The 20,241-nt window shown below is 32.6% G+C and overlaps 1 protein-coding gene across 2 annotated transcripts; it reads left to right on the forward strand.

Moving 5' to 3' along the window:
• Positions 1 to 1,987: 1,987 nt before the first annotated feature.
• On the forward strand, positions 1,988 to 20,137 carry LOC124364919 (nibrin-like). Of its 2 annotated transcripts, XM_046820727.1 has the most exons (7): positions 5,346 to 5,481; positions 8,991 to 9,151; positions 12,774 to 13,032; positions 13,298 to 13,441; positions 17,974 to 18,152; positions 19,364 to 19,447; positions 19,921 to 20,137. In XM_046820727.1, exons 2-6 carry the CDS (start codon positions 8,999 to 9,001, stop codon positions 19,379 to 19,381), a joined length of 753 nt encoding a protein of 250 aa, XP_046676683.1. In that variant the 5' UTR covers positions 5,346 to 5,481; positions 8,991 to 8,998; the 3' UTR covers positions 19,382 to 19,447; positions 19,921 to 20,137. The 2 variants fall into 2 exon arrangements, with proteins under 2 accessions (XP_046676684.1, XP_046676683.1); XM_046820728.1 differs by lacking the exons at positions 13,298 to 13,441; positions 17,974 to 18,152; positions 19,364 to 19,447; positions 19,921 to 20,137 and adding exons at positions 1,988 to 2,529; positions 4,525 to 4,643 and having other exon boundaries at positions 5,321 to 5,481; positions 12,774 to 12,907.
• Positions 20,138 to 20,241: the final 104 nt, after the last annotated feature.

The raw sequence follows: 20,241 nt of genomic DNA on the forward strand, positions 1-20,241 counted from the left end.
TTGTGATTACATAACTCAACTGCGTAATGCAGTCTGCCACCAGTGGTACAATTGAAATAAATGCTAAAACGCACATTAGGTTATATTTCGCGAATATGCTGGACGCACGGTACTTATAATTCTATTTAAAGACTATTTAAAGCGAAAAAAAATATTTTTTTAAGTTTTGGGTCAAAATTTTCTTCTAATGAAGATCACGATTTCCAGAACATGTCTAAATACACTTTTTCTCCGTGTGGTAAACACAGAACAACCAGTTTTAACATAGATACACAAAACGATAAGGTAATTGTTACATTAACAGCCGGAGCTGCAAAATACGAGTTTCACGTTAATAACTTATTGGAATCGTCCTACAGAAGAAAACAATATAAGGTTTGACGGGGTGGAAATGAGAAATAACAAAGTTGTAGAACATAAAGAATGGAACAAACTGTTCAAGCGCGGAGCAATATTTCCATGTTCTACATCCACATCGGGCATCACGTAACCTTTTGTGACCATGATTCAACCTCGTGATGACGTTATCGGATGCGGCGCCATATTTGCAACATAATTGTGCAACTTAATTGAAAAATAATACTGAATTGAGCAGAATTTTGATCCAAATGAACAATGTTTTTCTTAAATTTCGAGCTACAAATTAATTAGTTGTTATGGAGTTGAGACGAGTGCCTCCAGTCATCAGCGCGGGGCAGCACCGACTGTCAACGAAAGAAAAACATCCCTCGAGATGGTACCTATCAGTAAAATATCTAATTCTAGAGGGGCTGATCAGAAATATAAATTGAATTGTAACGGAAAGGCAATTATGTACCGTGTAAAAAACTTAATAAATCATGAATATCCCTAATATGACTAGTATATTACTAGTTATGTTGTTGGATTGTTGTTACCACAGTTATTAGTCATTGTATGCCATCTTGATTAGTTTATCCTTAGCTAAGTCAACTCATGTATAAATGGTGGAACCGTTGGAAATAAATAAATAAATATGAATACGTATATAAATGGGCATTAATAGAGAACACTTACCATTAGTGTGTTCCACAGAATGTACAGAAACTAAATAATCTCGTTTCGGTCGACTCTTAACATGCCAGACAAAACTCTCCGCGACACACACCAATTCACTACAATTGGTCGAACTAGTGGATGGTTGATCCATGATCGTCACGCACTCACTCGATCCAAACTACAGTATACGATATCTAGTGAAGTACTGACTTCTGCCCCGGGGCGTTCAGATAACAGATACGCTATCAGTCCCAGCCGCAGATAATATTTACGACACACCAGTTCACTACGATTGGTCGAACTAGTGGATGGTTGATTGATCCATATTTATTGTCAAACACTCACTCGATCCAACCTACAGTACACGTTATCTCTGACTTCTGCCCCAGAGCGCTCAGATAACAGATACGCTATCAGTCCCACCCAAATATAATATTTACAGATATCCATACACAGCACACAAATAGAACATTAAAACATTAAGAAACTTAACTATTTATGTATATAACCTCTAAAATCATGTTATTAGTCATTTGCACCACCTAAAACTATATATTTTTTTGTTCGGTAGGATGAGCAGAATAGGGTGATAACGTAAAAAATTTCGTGATTTGCCAGTTCGGCCTTTAATCTTATAATTTCCAACGACAATGCGGCCCATCGCGTTTTATTAAGTTTTTATTGTATAATAACTAAACATTACACATACATAAACATACTATCGAGTTTGCATTACATTGATCCTTTGTCTTTATTTTTTACAGAGAATAGTGCATTTTTCAAAAATATTACACTTAAATTATTGGAACAATTTTAAAGAAATTAGTAAATCTATTGTTTGGCAAACAACTATCGCAATAGAATCTATCTAGCCTATCTATCGGTCATCATATCATTCATTAGTCGTAAAAATTGAAAGTTTTTTTTTCTGTTTATTTTTGGCTGGGGGGTTGGGCTAAGGGTTGAAGTTTTGGCGGGCTTTGCTCTGCGATTCCAAATCCAATTCCAATGTTATTACGTTTGTGTTTAAAATTTATAAGTCTGTTATCGTTTTATTAGCAGTCAGTGAATTTTGAGTAATCTGTTGGCGATATAGAGAAATTTTACTAATATTAGTCTACTTACAATATTTACTACAAACGTAAGGATAGAACTACTAACTGCCTAGTCTGATTGTTGGTTATGTTTATACCCAGTAAAAAATGTATGATTGCTACTAGTTAATTGCTTCAAATAATGAGTCGGTGTTTTAATTGTAGTAATATTTTTGCCTAATATGGACCTGTTCTTTCGATAATATAGTCATAACAGAGTATTTTCCAGATGCAATTTTGAGGCATTTCCACTACCTCTGAAGTGTTTTAAGGTTTAGCTTATCTTACTCTGTTTTCTAGAAGATAGGACACTTAATCAAACGTGCTGACTAATATAAATCAATGAGATAGAATAGCCAGTATTGTAGCAGAGTTTACAGGCTCTTCAAAATGTGGCTTCTGCGAAATGATGAAAAAGGTAAGCTATTTTGTTATACAGTTTTTTGGCTGTAGCATAGTAAGTGGTAGCCACCATCACAATCAAATCAGTGTACCAAATTATCGATTAGAAATACCTAAACTATTGGATACAAAAACATTCTAATATAGATGTTTACAATTAATTATTTCCAGCTCTTTTAATGTATTGAATAACAAAATAGGGGTAGGGTACGATAAGCGGACCCGGTTTTTTTATATCGAAGAATATAATCATTGATACCTAATATTCGCATCTTGAATCCTAGACTATCAATTGATGTAAAAGTACATGTAGTCCCTAAATAACAATCATATGTTTTAAATTAAAATATCAGTATATAGGAAATCCCATAAACAAATAAGAAATGACATAAATATAAAACAAACCAGAACGAGATCAACCAAACAGGGAAAACTCATAAATCATTGTGAGTCACAATTCATATGGTTTATGTCATATTATATATTATTACGTGTATGTAGGCATAATAATAATTATTATTGTTATATATACACATAATTTTATATAATAATAATACGATTAGGCCTATGTGTATTATTTGAAAGTGTGTTTACAGCTGTTGATATATATTAAGTTATTTGTTCAAAATAATTAATCAGTATCGATTGGTTATATCAATGGTTATGATCAAGTAATATCGTTTGCAAATTTCGATATAAAAAACCGGGTTCGCTTATTGTACCCTACCCCAATATAGTTTCAAATTAATTCAAACAAAATCAAATCCTTTGTATAGTATTTGAGTAATAATGCCTATAAGTACAATGGTGATGTTTATAATATAAACTGTTTATAATATAACATATTATGTTATTTGTGTTTCAGTAATTCAGTTCAACATTTTGGTTTTGGTAGTTTAGATAATCATGAATATCGATGTTTCATGATTATTATACTGCATCCCAGGTTTTACGGTTATCACTCATTAAATGGTTCTTTGAAAATTAAGCTATTAATTACCTTATTGGGCATTCTGAACAAATCTGTAAGAATGTTTAACTACGAGTTTTAAGAGTGTGCAGGTAACTGCTAACAAACTTAATTCGTCTAAAGTGGAAAGCAATAGTCTATGTTCTCTTATGTCCCATCCAGGACAAAACTACTAAAGACACCACGGACCAGGCAAGATGTCATCCAAAAGGGTTGCGGCTCGTAGGGGGTTTAGTGGGTAGTCCGCAAGGGAGTCCCACACTCTGTGCGCAAATGCATTCCCCCTACGTAAAAAAAAAATAGTCTATGTTATCTATTGTAGATGTATGATTTATTATGTCAGTTATTGACCAAAGATGTTAAGTATAATTTCAATTGGTAGGCTACTTTAGTATTATCTGGAGACCACTAATAGTGGATAGGGACAGAGTGGCCACCTTTTAACCGACATTGCTTTCTTTAAATAGGCGAAAAAAAGAAGCGATTGTCATAATGACATTTTCATTTTCACAGTAAGTCAAATAAAGTCTGTTGTGTTCAATAATGTAGTATTTTTAGGTCTTCGGTAATAAAAAAATGGTTCAAAAAATGGTGGCCTCCAGATAATATAGATGTAGAATTTTAGTGTTATTAACTTATTCTACTATTGTAAGTCCTCCTGAACAAAACTAAACAGGTCTATTGTGTTGCCTAATGGTTTTAGGGGATGATAAAAAAAAAATAATATAAATAATATAATATTGTTGGTCTCTTTAGGGAATCGGTTCTCTGCTTCTTGTTAGGTGTAAACTCTAATACTGCCTCTTAATATTCTAATACTAATTCTTATAGTTTGTGTGTATTTTAATGTTTTAGGGAGTTTTTAAAAGATTGTTTAAAAAAATAAATTTGTTTATTAAATACCGATTTTGTAAGATACAGAGTGTGTGTTCTTAGTGTGTTTATTTAATTTATGAAACTGATATTTAAGTGTGATTGGAAGTTACTAGGTAGTTTCTGGGTTATGTGTGAATACGTTATTAATACAATGTTTTTTTACAGGACTGATATATAGAGTGTCTTCTGGTAAGGAACACATGGTGAGCAGAAAGGATGCAGACCTGTTGCTGGAGGGTGACCAGTCCATCAGTCGCAAACATGCTTTACTTTCCGTCAATGATGTAAGTTTATCTTGTCTCATTTAATAATTTTGATTAGTAGGCCTAATGTAAACTTACACAAAACTTGCTTTTATCTTTTCAAAATAATAATATAGCCGAAACATTTCTTTACCCAAAATGTAACTTATATAACTTAATGAAACATCAAAAATCTGAAAAGTTATAGCCTACAAGCTCTAAAATTTAAAAAGATTTAAAAATGGTTTAAAACATAATCTGTACATGTATTTTATAACGTTAAATGAAAATAATTAATTCTAATTAAAACAAGAACTACAGTTTTATTATATATGTACTTAGAAAAAATAGAATTTACTGTAAATACACAACTAAAATGTTTTAATACATTTAATTATTAATTGTTTTTTAAAATTGTATCTATTTAAATCTATATGGCAAATTTGGTTTCTTTAGCTTAACTAGTTTTAGAGATAATAATTTTTTAATGAAAAATACAAAATGGTGGTTAGTGGCCTAACAAGACATTTCTCGACCTATGTTTATATGATATTTTTTTGTTTAAAATCATGAGTACTATCACCCACAGACGTTTATGACACCCTTTTGTGAACACTCTGTATATATATATAAACATATGACAACATGGTATGGTTCACCTAATCAAATACTTAATATACTCTAATGTTATATTAAATTGTGTGTTTTTTTTTTTTCAGGAAAACGAAAATGAGGGAATAGTCTTGAAAGACCTAGGTTCAAAATATGGAACATTTACCATCATTGGAGATGGACAGTTAACGCAGCTCTCTCCTCAGCAACAAGTCACACTCAAGTGCGGTGATAATGTGAGGTTTGGTATACAGTGGAACTCATGGAGGTATAGAATTGGTATCAATTACTGTACAGTATATAATACATGATTAGAATTATAAATGCATGCATATCTCATACAAGAGCAAGCATAGAGATAAGGTATGGCTGTGATAAAACAAGAACTGTAGTAGTAGGACTTATTTATACAATTTGCAATACAAAAAACTATAATATTTTAGTTGGCATACTACACAACAGTTTTAGTTTAATAAATGTAGGTGTAAATAAATAAGTAGTGTATACAGTACTGTACTTTTTATTATAAATTAGGCAAATTAATAAAAATAGATGTCTCTTGTAAGCCGTACTCTTGTTAAAAATTATAATTTGCGATGTTCTCATATTTATTTTTGCCATTCTTATAGTTGTGATAAGAAGATTCGCTAATATCTTGTATTTTTACCTTTCTTTGCCAGTTTTGATTTAGATTCATTTATCATGTTAACAGAACACCTTACTTTTTTAATATTTTGATTTTCAAACATTTTTCAACTTTAAAAAAATGATATATTTTATTTAAGCCTGATAACTTAGTCTAATGCACATTTTTATTTATATAGAATAATACAAATTCCTAGTAACTAAACCACCCTAAACAAAGTACAAAAACTTACAGATTTGTTTTTATATAAAAATTCATTTTCACCATAGTTTTATATATTTTTATTAATTATTAATAACTAAACAGTACTTTGTTTAAAGGTTATTTTTGACGATGGAAGGATTGTGAAGGAAACAGGATTTTTCCGGACATTTGCCATCGTTCAGTGAAACAAGAGAAAACAGTAACACCAAACGTATAAGTGTTACTGTTTTCTTGTTTCACTGAACGATGGCAAATGTCCGGAAAAATCCTGTTTCCTTCAACTAAACAGTAGTGGTGCAACAGTTGGCAAAAGGTTATAGTTACTTAAAAAACTGCAATATATTACTATGTAGAAAAGTAGTTAACATTTCAAAGCCATAGGTCAATTTGTTTTACAATTTTATCATACCAAACATATTGAAAATCACAGTTACCGGTAAAGTGAGCGCCTAGAAATAAAACAGATTCCATAACGTAAAAATGATCCTTAGAAGCTCCCTGGTTCATATGTAACTTCTCCAGCTCTTGTATATTCTTCATCTTTTACATATTTAAAAAGCTAAGCTTTCCTATACTTTTTGTCTTTCTCAGTACAGTCAATCTTACACACCTGAATGCGATCCTATTTATTGAAATGTGGACTATTGATTTCTCTTGTCGTTTCTCATCATATATCCTTCATTATTGATTCTGATTCTTTTACATATTACAGTAGCAGTTCTAGATGTACGGGAATGATTTTGTGCCTTAATTTCAAACTTGTCATTTTCATCAGGCATATTCCATCACTTGACTATTCCAGATTTTATTTAGTTCAACAGTTTTTTAAGCTTTCTTTACTCTTCACACATTCTTTACAGTAATAAATACAACATAATTAAGGAAACAGAATGTTCACTACCTCAATTCATAGGTATACACCTCATGTCTGAAAAGCAAAGATAACATATGGCTCAACCATAAACAATCATGACCAGCACTCTGCACGAAACAAAATTAAATTAGGTCGGAGTAAGAATAACATAAATATTCAAAGAGAAAGCTTAAAAATACAATATAATATTCATCCAAGACCAGAGAACATAGTACAACAACCACCTAAACCTAAAAGAATATTTGAATACTTTTATATAGATGCTGTAGTATTAAAATACTAAAAATGTATTGCATTGGTACTTATATTTTTTTAAATTTGTTTTATCAAATACGTGTTTCATAGACATGTAATTCATAGCTAAAACTATAGCTGTATGCATAATTATAATTTAATATAATAAACAGTTGAATTGGAATGTCCATCATGGAATGTTAGAATGTTTTTTTTTTAAATAACTGGTACAGACTAGGCTTGTGATTGTTTCCTAAGTGAAGTAGTACTCAGATTGGCTGAAGCTTTTTTTAACACATTTAGAGTCAACATATTTTTAAAATTATGGTTTCAAGAAATCAAAGTAAAGAGGTAGCACAGCTCCTCAAGGTCTTTAACTGAGCAAAGCTTCAATGAAGAAGCAAAAATATCAAACCCATACTTTATTTTTTGACAGTAGGGATATTGTTTGCAGAGATTTTGTCCTACAAAGCAAACTATAAACCGAGATTTTTCTGATATAAGCCCTAGAAAGGCTCAGATAAAAGAGAATGTTGCATCATCAGATTGAATACTGCAGACAAACATGTTCCACCATAACACTCTGTCACGTTGGCATCTCTAAAAGCCACTTTTGTAACTGCAAAAGATAACTTTTGTGATTATCTATCCCATCGCTTACTTACCTGATCTAAGTCCACGAGACTTTGGTCCATTTCCCTAGACCAAAAATGTTTTGAGGGGATAGTAAGTAACCTTGGCACTACTGATGATATTCAAAGGATCGTAGCCAAAGAGCTGAAGGTGATCTAATTTTAAGACTTATCATCACAAACACAAGGAATGGTAACAACACTTCAACTGATTTATATCTTCCCAATGAAAATTTGGAATAGTAGTCACATCAATTCTTAAATAAAATTAAAATTGTTGTGGTTGAAAGTTATTTTATGATGGTTTCAAAAATAGAATGGTAAGGGTATATACGATACAATATTCAAGGTGGTTTGGGACAATTTTGCATACAGATTTAGAAAAATGTGTTTTTTTAATTAAACTAGGAGTTTTGATAGGATAGGAAGAGGCGGCTTATATCTACTAGATTTTGTGATTGTTTCCTTTCTTCCCCACCTAGAGACTTGAAAATGAACACATAAATAAATGGAATATTTCATTCCTAGTGGGCATTTTGTCATTCTCAGAGATATTCAATTTGAAGTGTCTAAATAGTATAAACAAAAAAGGTTGCAATGAGTCTATGTCAACATACTATATTAACGCAGTTTATTTACACCACTACCCTAAAAGAAATCACATTTCTAGGTGAAAATGTAAAAATCGTACAAGGTCAAATATAAATCAGTGTGAACATCAAGTATATCAACTATCTCCAATTTTGTAGCCGACATACATCAATATTACAAAATTTATCCTGTACAGCCAGACCTTAAGGAGTAACCGCATTTGCTTGACTGAAGAATAGGTTTAAAATTTTTTAACACCATTCTGGTACTTTTGTAAAGTATGAATATCCAAAATCTGTGGCTGACAACCATAACCTTGGTTTATTCCTACATTTATAATAATTTAAAATATATAAAGTACATATAACAGTTATAACACAGGATATTTTTAAGAAAATTAATAAAATGAAAGTGTATTTAATACATCTTCTTAGGACTTTTCACAACAGTTCAAGATTTATTCAGGCAGCGAATAAATATTCAGATCAGATCACCACCCATCATTGGTATTGAAATTACCAACTTACATAACTTGTATGTGATTCTAAAAATATACATATCTTGATAGCCTTAGCTTACCAGTTGGATGTTTGCAGAGTAGATTATGTGCCGCTGCTGGTGGCAAACGTCCACACTGACTCAGGAGGAGAAGACAGAGGTCAAACAGCTGGTGACGGCTCTAGGAGGGCAAGTGGTCAGCGACTGGCATGATAAGTGTACACATCTCACCATGAACAAACTCACCGTTACTGTCAAGGTGAATATAACAATGTATGGGTAGGTAACAATGAAGGATATTTACAATTGTCTGCAGGTTGAAGAAATAAATAACTTGGATCAGTTACTTTCATTTTGATAAACAAAGGTCTGTTAAGTGGGTTTGAACATAGATCGTGTCTGAAAAGTGCCAGGCGGCAAAATATTGCTGTCGGTGACATATGCGAAAAGCGCCAGGTGGCAATATATTGTCTCCTTGATATTCGCAGTTTCCTTAAATAAATACGACGTTAAATGATTAAAGTCTTATGTTTTTTTATTCCCTGGTATATTTTTAGATAATTAATATGAATATAATTTTTATTTTGGAGGTCTATGCATTTTTATTTCGTAACTAGCTGTTTCCCGCGGCTTTGCATGCTTTTTGTAAGCTTTGCCCGTGTATGTGCACTTCTGGTTCAAGTTAATTATATTATTTCCAAAGACGATGTAGAGTTTGTATTGTTGCCACGATCAAGAAAATCTGTCAAAAGTGTATGTTTATAGCCATTGTCTACGTAGATGTACTTTATTATAAAGTGGTCTAACACTCAAGCTTTAAGTTCAAGCAGAAATGTATTTTGAAGACAAATATACATCGAAGTTTATTGCCTTCAAATAGTTTTTCGCTAATTAATATACTTAACTGTCTCGTAATCGCAGTTTATAGTGTACAGGCGCTTTAAAAACTTTTAACCTTTGCACTGCCGCCTGGTGGCGAGATACATCAATAGGCATAGCATATAAACCTTCTCCGTCGAAAAATACATATACATACAAATTTTCATAATGATCGGTCAAAATAGTTTACGATTCTATAAAGGACATACATACAAACATTCATATATATATATATATATCTATTATATAAAAATGAAACTGTTCGTGTGTAACAGCATCACTCACAAACGGCTGGACGGATTCGCCTAATTTTTTTTTAAATTTGTTCGTCTTGATCTGTAGAAGGTTATAGGATACTTTTTATCCCTTTCCCGATTCAGGATTCCGCCCCACTGGTTACAGAAATACCCGTAAGAAATGCATTGCAGCAAACATATGTTATTAAGTGAAAGAGAGTCTTTTCAAATTTTTAATCAGCTGTTCTTTGTAAACATATATAATGCGACAAAAAATATATTTATATATAATTTAAATTACTACACTTATAGTTTTTAAAAGCATAGAGTAAGCTTAAGAGAAACGACAAATTTTGTTTAAACTGTTTCTGCACAATCACTGTTAAACATAGACTTTACTATCCAGATAATACAATTCAAATTTGACGTAAAAATTCACCTTTAACTGCAATATTTATTTAATATAAAACCATGCTCATGCTTGATCAGAAGAGCAATGCAGATATCATAATTACTATCTTACGTTGGCTACAAAATATAAAGAATGTTATAAAATCAACCTTAGTTGTTTTTTTTTTTTTGACAGAAGTATCAGGAATGTGGTACATACCTTCATAATGCGCCCCAAGAAGCTCACGAAGGAACGACTATCAATTATCTCAGCAATGTTTACAATGTGATAGAAAAATGAATAAGTGTACTGTATTAGTGTACTGTTTTCAATGGGAAATTGCGTGCGAAGCCGCGGGAAACTTATTGAAATGCGCAGCGAAGCGCGCCGGGTCCGCTAGTATATATATAAATGAATGTTTGTATATAGATTGTCATGTGACATTATCAACTTTATCAACTGACTCGATCTTTTGTTGTTAATTCTTTATGCTTTAATCGTATTATTGTATGCTGGATTCTTCTTCATTATTTTATTTTGTGGTTGTAAATATTAGTAGTGTTAGTTGTTACGTGCTTAGCTATTGTGTGTAGTAGTTACAATGACTGACAATTTGCGATCTCACGGGAGTGAAATTGTAAATAGAAAAAGTTTTAAATAAATTTCAAATAAAATTGTGTAAATATTTCTTGGTAAATAGTATTTTTTTTAACTGTATTGAAACTGTTTATGGATCCTACAATCATCTGTTTACCGGTACATCCATAATGTGAATATTTATTTTAAGTTTCTTGCAATGTAAGAGTCAGTTGCTTTAACACTTATCAAATGTTGCGAAGTACAATTATGCGTATTTATACAAAATGTGTCATAAAAAAATGTATTTATGAGAGAAATAACACAAAATGTTTGTATGGCTGTTCCTTTCTAAATGTATAATATAATAAAATAGCTTCCCACGTTAAAATTATTTTTCTTTTTTTAGTTATTTGCAAAAAAATAAAAAATAATTTTTTTTAATGTAATCTATTAAAACATTATTTTTTTATTTTAAATTACTTAAAACTACATCTATATATTTTTTTTGTTGATAGTATATATCTATACGAGTAATTTGGTGCAACTTTTAGGTCATTCTCTAATTTTTTATGGAAAAATTAAAAAATTTTAATTTAAGAGACTGTGCAAAATCGCCAATTTTAGCCTGGCACTTTTGACTAGTCACAAGGAGATATGAGATGTGAAAAAATTTTTGCAACATCTCATATTTGCTCCTGGCCCTGAAAGGGTTAAAAAAATAATATATGTTTTTAAAATTGTTAAAAGCTGCAGCTATTTTCCATTATGGTAGGTTGTCAACTTTATTTTTTTTCAAATGTAACACCTGTATTTTTTTTAAAGGAACAGTAAGACCTTTTTATTCATCATATTTCACCGAGATAACTCAATTGAGAACATTTTTCAGTAGCCGCCCATTTCAATATTTTTAACTGTACATTTTAGTACCTTAAATTTGGGAACTTTCCCATGTTTTTAAGATGTTTGTAAAATGTATTCATAAGTTTATATGTTTTTACAAACACAACCTTATAATAGCTATGTAGGTTTTAAGTATAAGGAAGGTTTAGTAGTGAAGAGCATAATTTTATATTCAGAGACTTTGAAAGAATAAAAAGCTCTTAACATAAATAAATCTTCTTTCCTGTTAACAATGTATAAAATAACCAGAAACTAACCAGTATAGCTACATTAACGGTAGTTACACTAAAACTTTGCTTGTTTAATGTAACTTATTACTTAAGCTTGTTTGCAAATTATATATAAACAGTAAATTCCAGTTTTTATCTCAGTAAAAAAGGTACCGGTTTTGGCGCTTTTCAGCCTAACTGCAATTTTGAACATTTATAATTTGGAAACTTGTGATCTGACTAAGACCAAATTTTTTACAAGGGTACTGTTTTTGAATGTGACATTTTTTAATTCTAGAATTATATGAGAAAAGGTTATTAAATTAACCACCTTAACTTTTACTCTTGACTGGAAGGTTATAAAAATTCAGTATTAGTCTCATTAGTTCGATTGTGGTTTACTATTAAATTTGGGTAAAGAGGTAATAAGTACTGACAAGAAGTACTATTGTTAGAAACAGGATTTGAACCTATGTTATCTAGGTAGTTGTTTTAGGTTATCAGCTTTCCGAGGAAACCTGTACTGTTGATCACAACACGGTTGATCGATTCTCAGATAATTGTTAGTTGTATATCGATAGTTAGACTACATTACATTTGTTGTTTGATCTGCTCAATGTAATGTACGTATAATTATTTATACTTAAATTATTTATTATTTATTTATGTATAATTTACGTTTTTTAGGTAGTATGTGCCCTTGCTGCCTGCCAACCAATTGTAATGCCTTCCTTTTGGAAGAGTATGACGCAGGCTCTGACGTCCATGCAGGCCACTCTACCGGATTGCAAGGATTTTGTACCACCTTTGGCTGAAGCAGTACTGAATCCTTCAGAAGTCTCGTTTGCTCCCAACAGTGCAAGGTGTCAACTATTCAAAGGCTACACATTTGTTGCCTCATCACCCAAACAGCTGAATCGGATCAAATCCATGGTTACTACTGCAGGTAGTTTGATAGCTAATGTTGCAGTGTGACCTCTTGTAAATTCATTTTGGACATATGTGACACACTGTAAAAATGTGCAACTAATTTTTTCTGCACAGTAATTGTTTCACTTCTTTTTTTCTAGACTGCAAAGAAATTATTCTTTAAGTAGACTATACATGGAGGCATTGATTTAAAGTGATTTTTGTATAAATAAACATTCATTAACTTGACCTTAATTAATGTATGGGACTAATGCAAGTAATTTTTGTTTATTATTGTTAAGGAGGCACAGCGGTTGAGTTCTCTGCGAGAGTTTGGACCGAAGACAAACTGATGAATGAGAAAACTATTTTAATGTTGCATTCAGCCAATGGCAAGCAGAGCTCCCAGAACTCACAGGTTCCTGATGGTTACATCACTGTTGCTCGTAAGCATATTCTTTATTGGTTGAGAAGTGTACTATAACTAAGTAGTTCTCATGTTGTTTCGTTTAACATGTTTCAGCAATATTTAATGCTCCCGTTTAAAAGTTAATTTGTAGATTTTAAAGATTTAATAGATAACATTAGTGACTAGATTAAAACTACCTTATATGCACATAATATTAGCGAACATATTAAATTATTACTGTTGTAAGAGTGTTTTGGGATTTTAGTTTGTAAAGGCCTTTTTTCATTTTAGTAGCTTCTGCCACAGTAGCCGCTGAGTCATTGTGCCAAGTTTTGTTGTTGTGAGTGGTTAGGTTATGTCTAAAAGTTGTACTTTGCCGTAGTGTTTAATTATTATGTACCGATTTTTGTGATGGCTGATAAATTTGAGCAATGAGCTTGCATCAAGTTTTACTTTAAACTTGAGAAATCATCAACGGAAACTTTTGCAATGATTTTAATAAGCTTTTGAAGAAAATTCACTGAGCAGAACACAGGTTTTTTAGTGGTACGCTCGTTTCAAAGCTGGTAGAACTTCAATTGAAAATGATCATCTTCAGGACGGCCTTCCAAGAGCAAAACAGATGAAATTGTTGGAAAAATTCGGCATTTTATAATGAAGACTGTTGTCAGACAATAGATGACTTATGTAGTAGTGTTGGTATTAGCTATGGAAGCTATCAATAAATTTTAACCGAAAATCTAGGTATGCATCAAGTTGCCACAAAAAAATGGACCTCAGCTTTAGACTGTTGATCAGAAACAGCGCTGTGTTGGTATGTGCAGTGAACTCAAAGAGACATCGGAAAGTGACCCCATGTTCAGCGCTGTGTTTGGTATGTGCAGTGAACTCAAAGAGACATCGGAAGTGACCCCATATTCATATTTGAGGAACATAAAACTGGTGATTAACCCTTTGAGCCCCGGACCTAAAAAATATAGTTTGTGCAAATTTTTACCAAGTCTAGTTTTGAAAGTAACTGTCTAAAAACCCCAAGGCCTTTTCAGTGATTTTGTACAATTTCATTTGAAAAATCATACCATCACTAATATACTAGCTAATAGCCTAAATAATACATTAAAATGTTTGGAATAAGGTACTTTACAAATAAAAAAATTGAATAAGGGCTAAACAATTTTTATGTACTTTTATACATGTAAAATAACGCATATGTGCAAACTAAAAAAAAGAAAAAGTTACATTTAACATTTTTTAGAAGTAAAACAAGGAACAATTAACCTGTGGGAAATAATTTTATTTCATTTGACATGTTATTGCAAACATACAAAAAATTTTCAGACAGATTAGTTCAATAATAAATATTTTGTAAAATATTTTTTTTTAATGACACAAAAACCTGTGACGTACTAGGCCTAGGTTGTGTAACATTATTCTGAGCTGATGTAGATGGTATCTCAGGTGTTAAGTCTTTAGCACTAAATAGGCCTACATTTCTGCCATTCTCACTATCATATTTAGGATCATACGTCGGATCAAGATCACTATCATCATCAAAAATATCAGATAATACTGAATCGTCATCTGAAAAGTCTGTCAATAAACAATTGTCTGTCAACTTCACTTGAATATTCTGCTAGGTTTGAGTCACCCATTATTTACAAAATAAAACAATATTTCATACTGAAAGTACCGAAACAATAATATAACTGTCTACTCACAGAAACGAACATCAAAATAAACACAGAAGTGGAACAACACAACACAGTCTACTAAATGTAACAATGACACAACAGATGCAGATGTTGTTCTTAGTAACAACTGATCTTCTTACTCTTTCTTTAGGAGTAGTGTCAATATTATTTAGTAACCTTTGACCATGCAATCATATTGTATATGTATGAAAAATAACATTATAAGTTCTAAAACCACTGGTGTCGCTAAAATTAAACACTTAAGAGCCATTTATAATAACTTATATCATGCCGACGACATATCGTCGGCTGGGGTTTCTCGCACTATTTTTATCGCCGGAATATCGTCGGCCTGGGGTTTTTAGACAGTGAAATTTACCGACGATATACCAGCGACTGGAGCTCAAAGGGTTTAAAGTTGATTTTATGGTTATGATTCTGAAATAAAACAACATAATACTGGTTAACATAATCAAATCAGCTGTTTAAAATACAGCAGAGGTTTTTAATGAGAATACCTCACATTTCAAATTTATACATGTTAACAGTTGAGTTTATCAAAAACTTTTACTAGACATCAAATTTAGTTAGTATTATTAGTAACAATGGTTCTATCACGAATAATAAGTGAGATAAAAGCGATTATCCAAACTTTTGCAACTTAAACCTCTGAACAATAAGTTGTAAACCACCCTAGAATGTGACAACATGTTTTTTACACTTGTGACTCCTTTACTGTGACTCCAAGTCAGATCTGTATATAATATTTATAGACTTTAAAAAAGCATACGATAGTATCTCTAGAAGTAGTCTATGGAACATTTTGAAAAGGTTTAGTATCCCAAATAAACTGATAAGTTTAGCAAGACTCTGTGTAAGCAGCTCCAAAGGAAAAGTACGGGTGGGAAAGGAGTACACAAACTTGTTTAATATAAATACAGGAGTGAGGCAAGGTGATGGAATATCACCAATTCTATTCAACTTTGCTCTGGAAGAAGCACTAAAAAAGATAAAGGGGATGCCTGAAGGAGTAAAATTGGGAGATAAGTTCAATATCCTGGCATTTGCAGATGATGTAGCCATTCTAGCTGAGAGAAAGAGGGACTTAAACAGACTAGTAGAAGCCTTTTTAGTTGAGGCTGCAAAGTAGGATTACAAGTAAACGAAGACAAGACGTACTAGATGAAAATAAGCAGAAGAATGGAACAGGAAGGAGAAAAGCTAGAAGTACTCAACCATGATTTCAAGGCTACAAAGGAATTTAAGTATTTAGGAGTGACAATAACACATGACAATAGAGAAGAAGTTGAAGTCCAATGTAGATTAGCAGCAGCAGATAGAACATACTGGAGCCTTGCAAACCTTCTCAACAGCAAACTATTAATGAGGAAAGTTAAATTAAGAATTTACAAAACCATGATCTTGCCAGTTTTGATGTATGGGTCGGAAGTATGGGCACTCACAAAGAAATCCCAAAAAAAGTTAATAACCTTTAAAAACAAAATACTAAGAAGAATGTTTTTGACCAGTTCAAGAAGGAGACATATGGCGGATCAGGAAGAATAGAGAATTAAGAGAAATATACCAAGATCCCGATGTGATTGCACTGATCAGGAGTAAAAGAATGAGATGGATGGGCCATGTTGCCCGTAGGGGAGAAGATAAAATGATAAAGAAGGTGTGGCGAGGGGAACCAGAGGGAGTGAGGCCATTGGGCAGACCTAGGATGCGATGGAGAGATCAGGTGGAGAAGGTTTTAAGAACGATTGGCGCTACACTGGAAGTGGCTCAAGATAGAGGAAGTTGGAGACATTGTTGGCGCGAGAGGTCAAAAATCATCTGGGTTTCGAGTGGCCACAAGAGTAAGAGAGTAAGAAGACTCCTTTACAATAATCAGATGTCAAATTCTCTAGCTCTTTTAGTGCATACTCAACGTAAGGTAGCGCCTTTGTTATAGACTCATTCTGATGCCACTGTGCTACTAGACTGGCTGATGATGTCACCAGCGGAAACAGTGAAATTGAAGCATTATGCTTTCTAATTATTCCAATTGACTTCAATTTCAATTTTTAAGAAAAACGTTAATTTCTTCCTTCTGCAGATTGGCCTTGAGGGAGCCAAGGCCCTAATCTTATCTTATGTGAATAAGGCGGGCTTGACCTTGGTCCTTTTCTCACCCCTTCCCCCCCTCCAACACCACCTGTCATTCATCTTCATTTCAAGTTGATATTGTTATTGTTATTGTTGTTCTTTCGTTTGCTTCTGAACCATACCCGGCAAAACAAACTAAAATAAATTTCTTTAAAGGATAGGTTGTGTCTCTAGCCTATGCACAGGCTGCTTGCCCATGTAGGCTAATTTCCAATAAAATATATATTAAGAAATTACAATGTTTTTAATATCTTCCCAACTAATTCATTCTTTGCAGTCATCAAAGTTGAACAAAAGTGTCTGAGTGGATCAAATTTGAACAAACGATAGTTGTAGAAGTGAGTGGCTGTTGTGTGAACTAATAGCGTGTCAGAGTTAATTTTTTTGTGATCTTTAGTCATTCTTCACACTAAAAGTCAATTAAGTAGTAACTAACTACTTAGTGTCAGAAATTGAAACCAACATCCACTGACTCCTTGAATCTAATATCGACACAATTCCAAAAATTAAAGGCTAAAAAACTGTTGTAATATTGAAAATTGTAAAAGAATAGTGTACTGAAGGAAATAAATTTAACATGATCAAATTTTGGTAAATTTTCAAAAATGTTCCTTATGAATCCAACCCGTTTGGATAAAATATCTTGTTTTAATTTTTAGTCCAATCAATTATGAATTCTAACAGATAGTGGCTGATGTAACAGATAATACATATATATTTTATTCAGGTAAATTGAGGGAAAAAGGGGTACGCTGTATCCCGGAGTCTGAGATCGGGCTTGGTGTGCTGTACTGCAGCATGGTCCAATACTGCAACCCTCGCTTCAGTGCCAATTCTGTCCTGGGGTCTTCCAACAGTTCTCTGGAGTCCACACAGCCAGTCAACGTCATATGTCCTGAATCTGAGGTACACAGTACATTATGCTATAGTAGTGCTGTATCCCATACTCTAAGATATGGCTTGGGTGTGCTATACTGTAGCAAGATCCAATACTGCAACCCTCGCTTCAGTGCCAAGTCTATTCAGGACTCTTCTAACAGTTCCTTAAAGTCCACACAGCAAGTCAATATATCATGTCCTGACTAGAAAGACATACTATAATGGGATTGGATGTTCTGGATCCAGGAATTAGAGACAAGACTTGGTGTACTGTACTGCATTCTAAATGATATGTCATGACTCTAGTAGTCACAATATAATGGGACTGGATGTGCTATATCCTGTAGTTTGAGATATGGATTGGTGTGCTGTACTGCAGACAACATATGTCCTAACTCTAGTAAAAGTACTGTAATGGGGCGTATGTTGTTTCCATGAGTTTGAGATAAGGCTTGGTGTATTCTACTGCAATCAATATGATATGTCCTAACCGAGTTTAGTAGACATACTATAATGGGACTGGATGTACTATATCCAGGAAATTTAGATAAGACTTGATGTACTGTACTGCACTCAACATGATATGTCCTGACTCTGGTAGACATACTATAATGGGACTGGGTGTACTATATCCAGGAATTTTTAGATAAGACTTGATGTTACTGTACTGCAGCCAACATAATATGTCTCGACTCTAAGCTGTGCAGTAGACTATTCTATACAAGTGCTGGGGGTGTAATTTTTTCCCCCTAAAACAATGACACTACACAACATTATAGTCTTATGATAATTGCATGAGAGTGACTAAGCTGCAATTAGACGAGTGCAATCAGCTGATCTTTTTGCCTAGACAGGATTGTTTTTTAGTTGTGTTTCATGTGCTTTTATTTGGAGCATATTGGTGCAAGTATGATGTAAAGATAAAAAATGAAGTAGAATATAATGCTTTTACAAAGTTACTCTAATTTATTTTCAAATTATCGCTGAGCTTTAAAACAAGTCTTATAATTCTAGTTTTTATACTTGGAGTATTTTTTGGTGTATGGGGAAAACCACAATGTTTTCTGTCTTAAGTAACTGTTTAGTTTTAGAAATGTGAGTTTATTCATTTAAGTTTGTGAACATTCTGCAAACACACGCTTTTGAAAGAACAAAAAACAAACTCAACTAAAAAAATGTTTTTATTAATTTAAATTTATTCAACTTCACAGATTAATCACAGCTTCTTTCTTTTTCAGGAAAATACAAACTCCTAGTGCTGACAATCAAGATTATATCAACACTGTTCCCAGGTCTTTTGAGTCATCAACTTCCAAGAAGAGGTATTTAATTTTTATTACCTACCGCCATTTAATCACTATTATTTCCATCCATGCTGCTACGATGTTTATATAAAAACTATTAATTGTCACACATTTAAAACTGTAAGTTAATTCATTCTTTTAGTCTTTTCAAGGCTGCTTTACTGTAAAATTTTACAAATGTTTTATTTATTTGCTTGAGAATTATAAAAAAAGGTTTATATATATGATACTGATCACTTAGAAAGACTATCGGAAATTCCTCAACCATTTCTGGTGAAGTAATATTAGCTACAGTTGACATAGAGTTGCTCTACCTTCTTTTCTGTTATGTAATATTAATTTGTTTTATTATTATTTGTTTACAGTTAATTTATTGGAGATATTTCTTTTCTAGCTTTTAAAGTATAGGATTACAGTTTGTTATTGCATCTGTAAAATGTCCCATTTATCCTGTGAACATTTATGTATTAGTAATTTAACTGTTTTTTCAGGATGCATGAGGATGTAAGTGAAGATGAAGAACAAACCAGAAAGAAACCAGATAAAAGGGGAGAGTCTCAAGATATATTTGATTCTCAAGGCTCTGGTGTCCAGAAACCAAGCTGTAGTGGATTAAGTTTGACCTTGAAGAAGGTCACTCCTGCTGAAGATTCTTCTAAAGAAAAACGGCCAGTCCTAAATTCAAATCCTTCCCTCGATATGTTTGCACCATCCCGGTTAAAATCTCCTCCACCTCTCATAATCAGACAGATGTCAGACCATCAGGCGAGGATTTATTTGGTTCAACAGGACTTCGGCAAATACAGAACACA

This window comes from Homalodisca vitripennis, chromosome 6 (assembly GCF_021130785.1).
Source record: "Homalodisca vitripennis isolate AUS2020 chromosome 6, UT_GWSS_2.1, whole genome shotgun sequence".
Taxonomy (NCBI): domain Eukaryota; kingdom Metazoa; phylum Arthropoda; class Insecta; order Hemiptera; family Cicadellidae; genus Homalodisca; species Homalodisca vitripennis.

Excerpts from the sequence above, each read along its gene's own strand:
- LOC124364919 (XM_046820727.1), top strand. The coding sequence starts at position 8,999 with ATGTGCCGCTGCTGGTGGCAAACGTCCACACTGACTCAGGAGGAGAAG. Across the intron at positions 9,152-12,773 it reads AACTCACCGTTACTGTCAAG|GTAGTATGTGCCCTTGCTGC; the intron begins GTGAATATAACA and ends TACGTTTTTTAG. Across the intron at positions 13,442-17,973 it reads TGGTTACATCACTGTTGCTC|GTAAATTGAGGGAAAAAGGG; the intron begins GTAAGCATATTC and ends TATTTTATTCAG.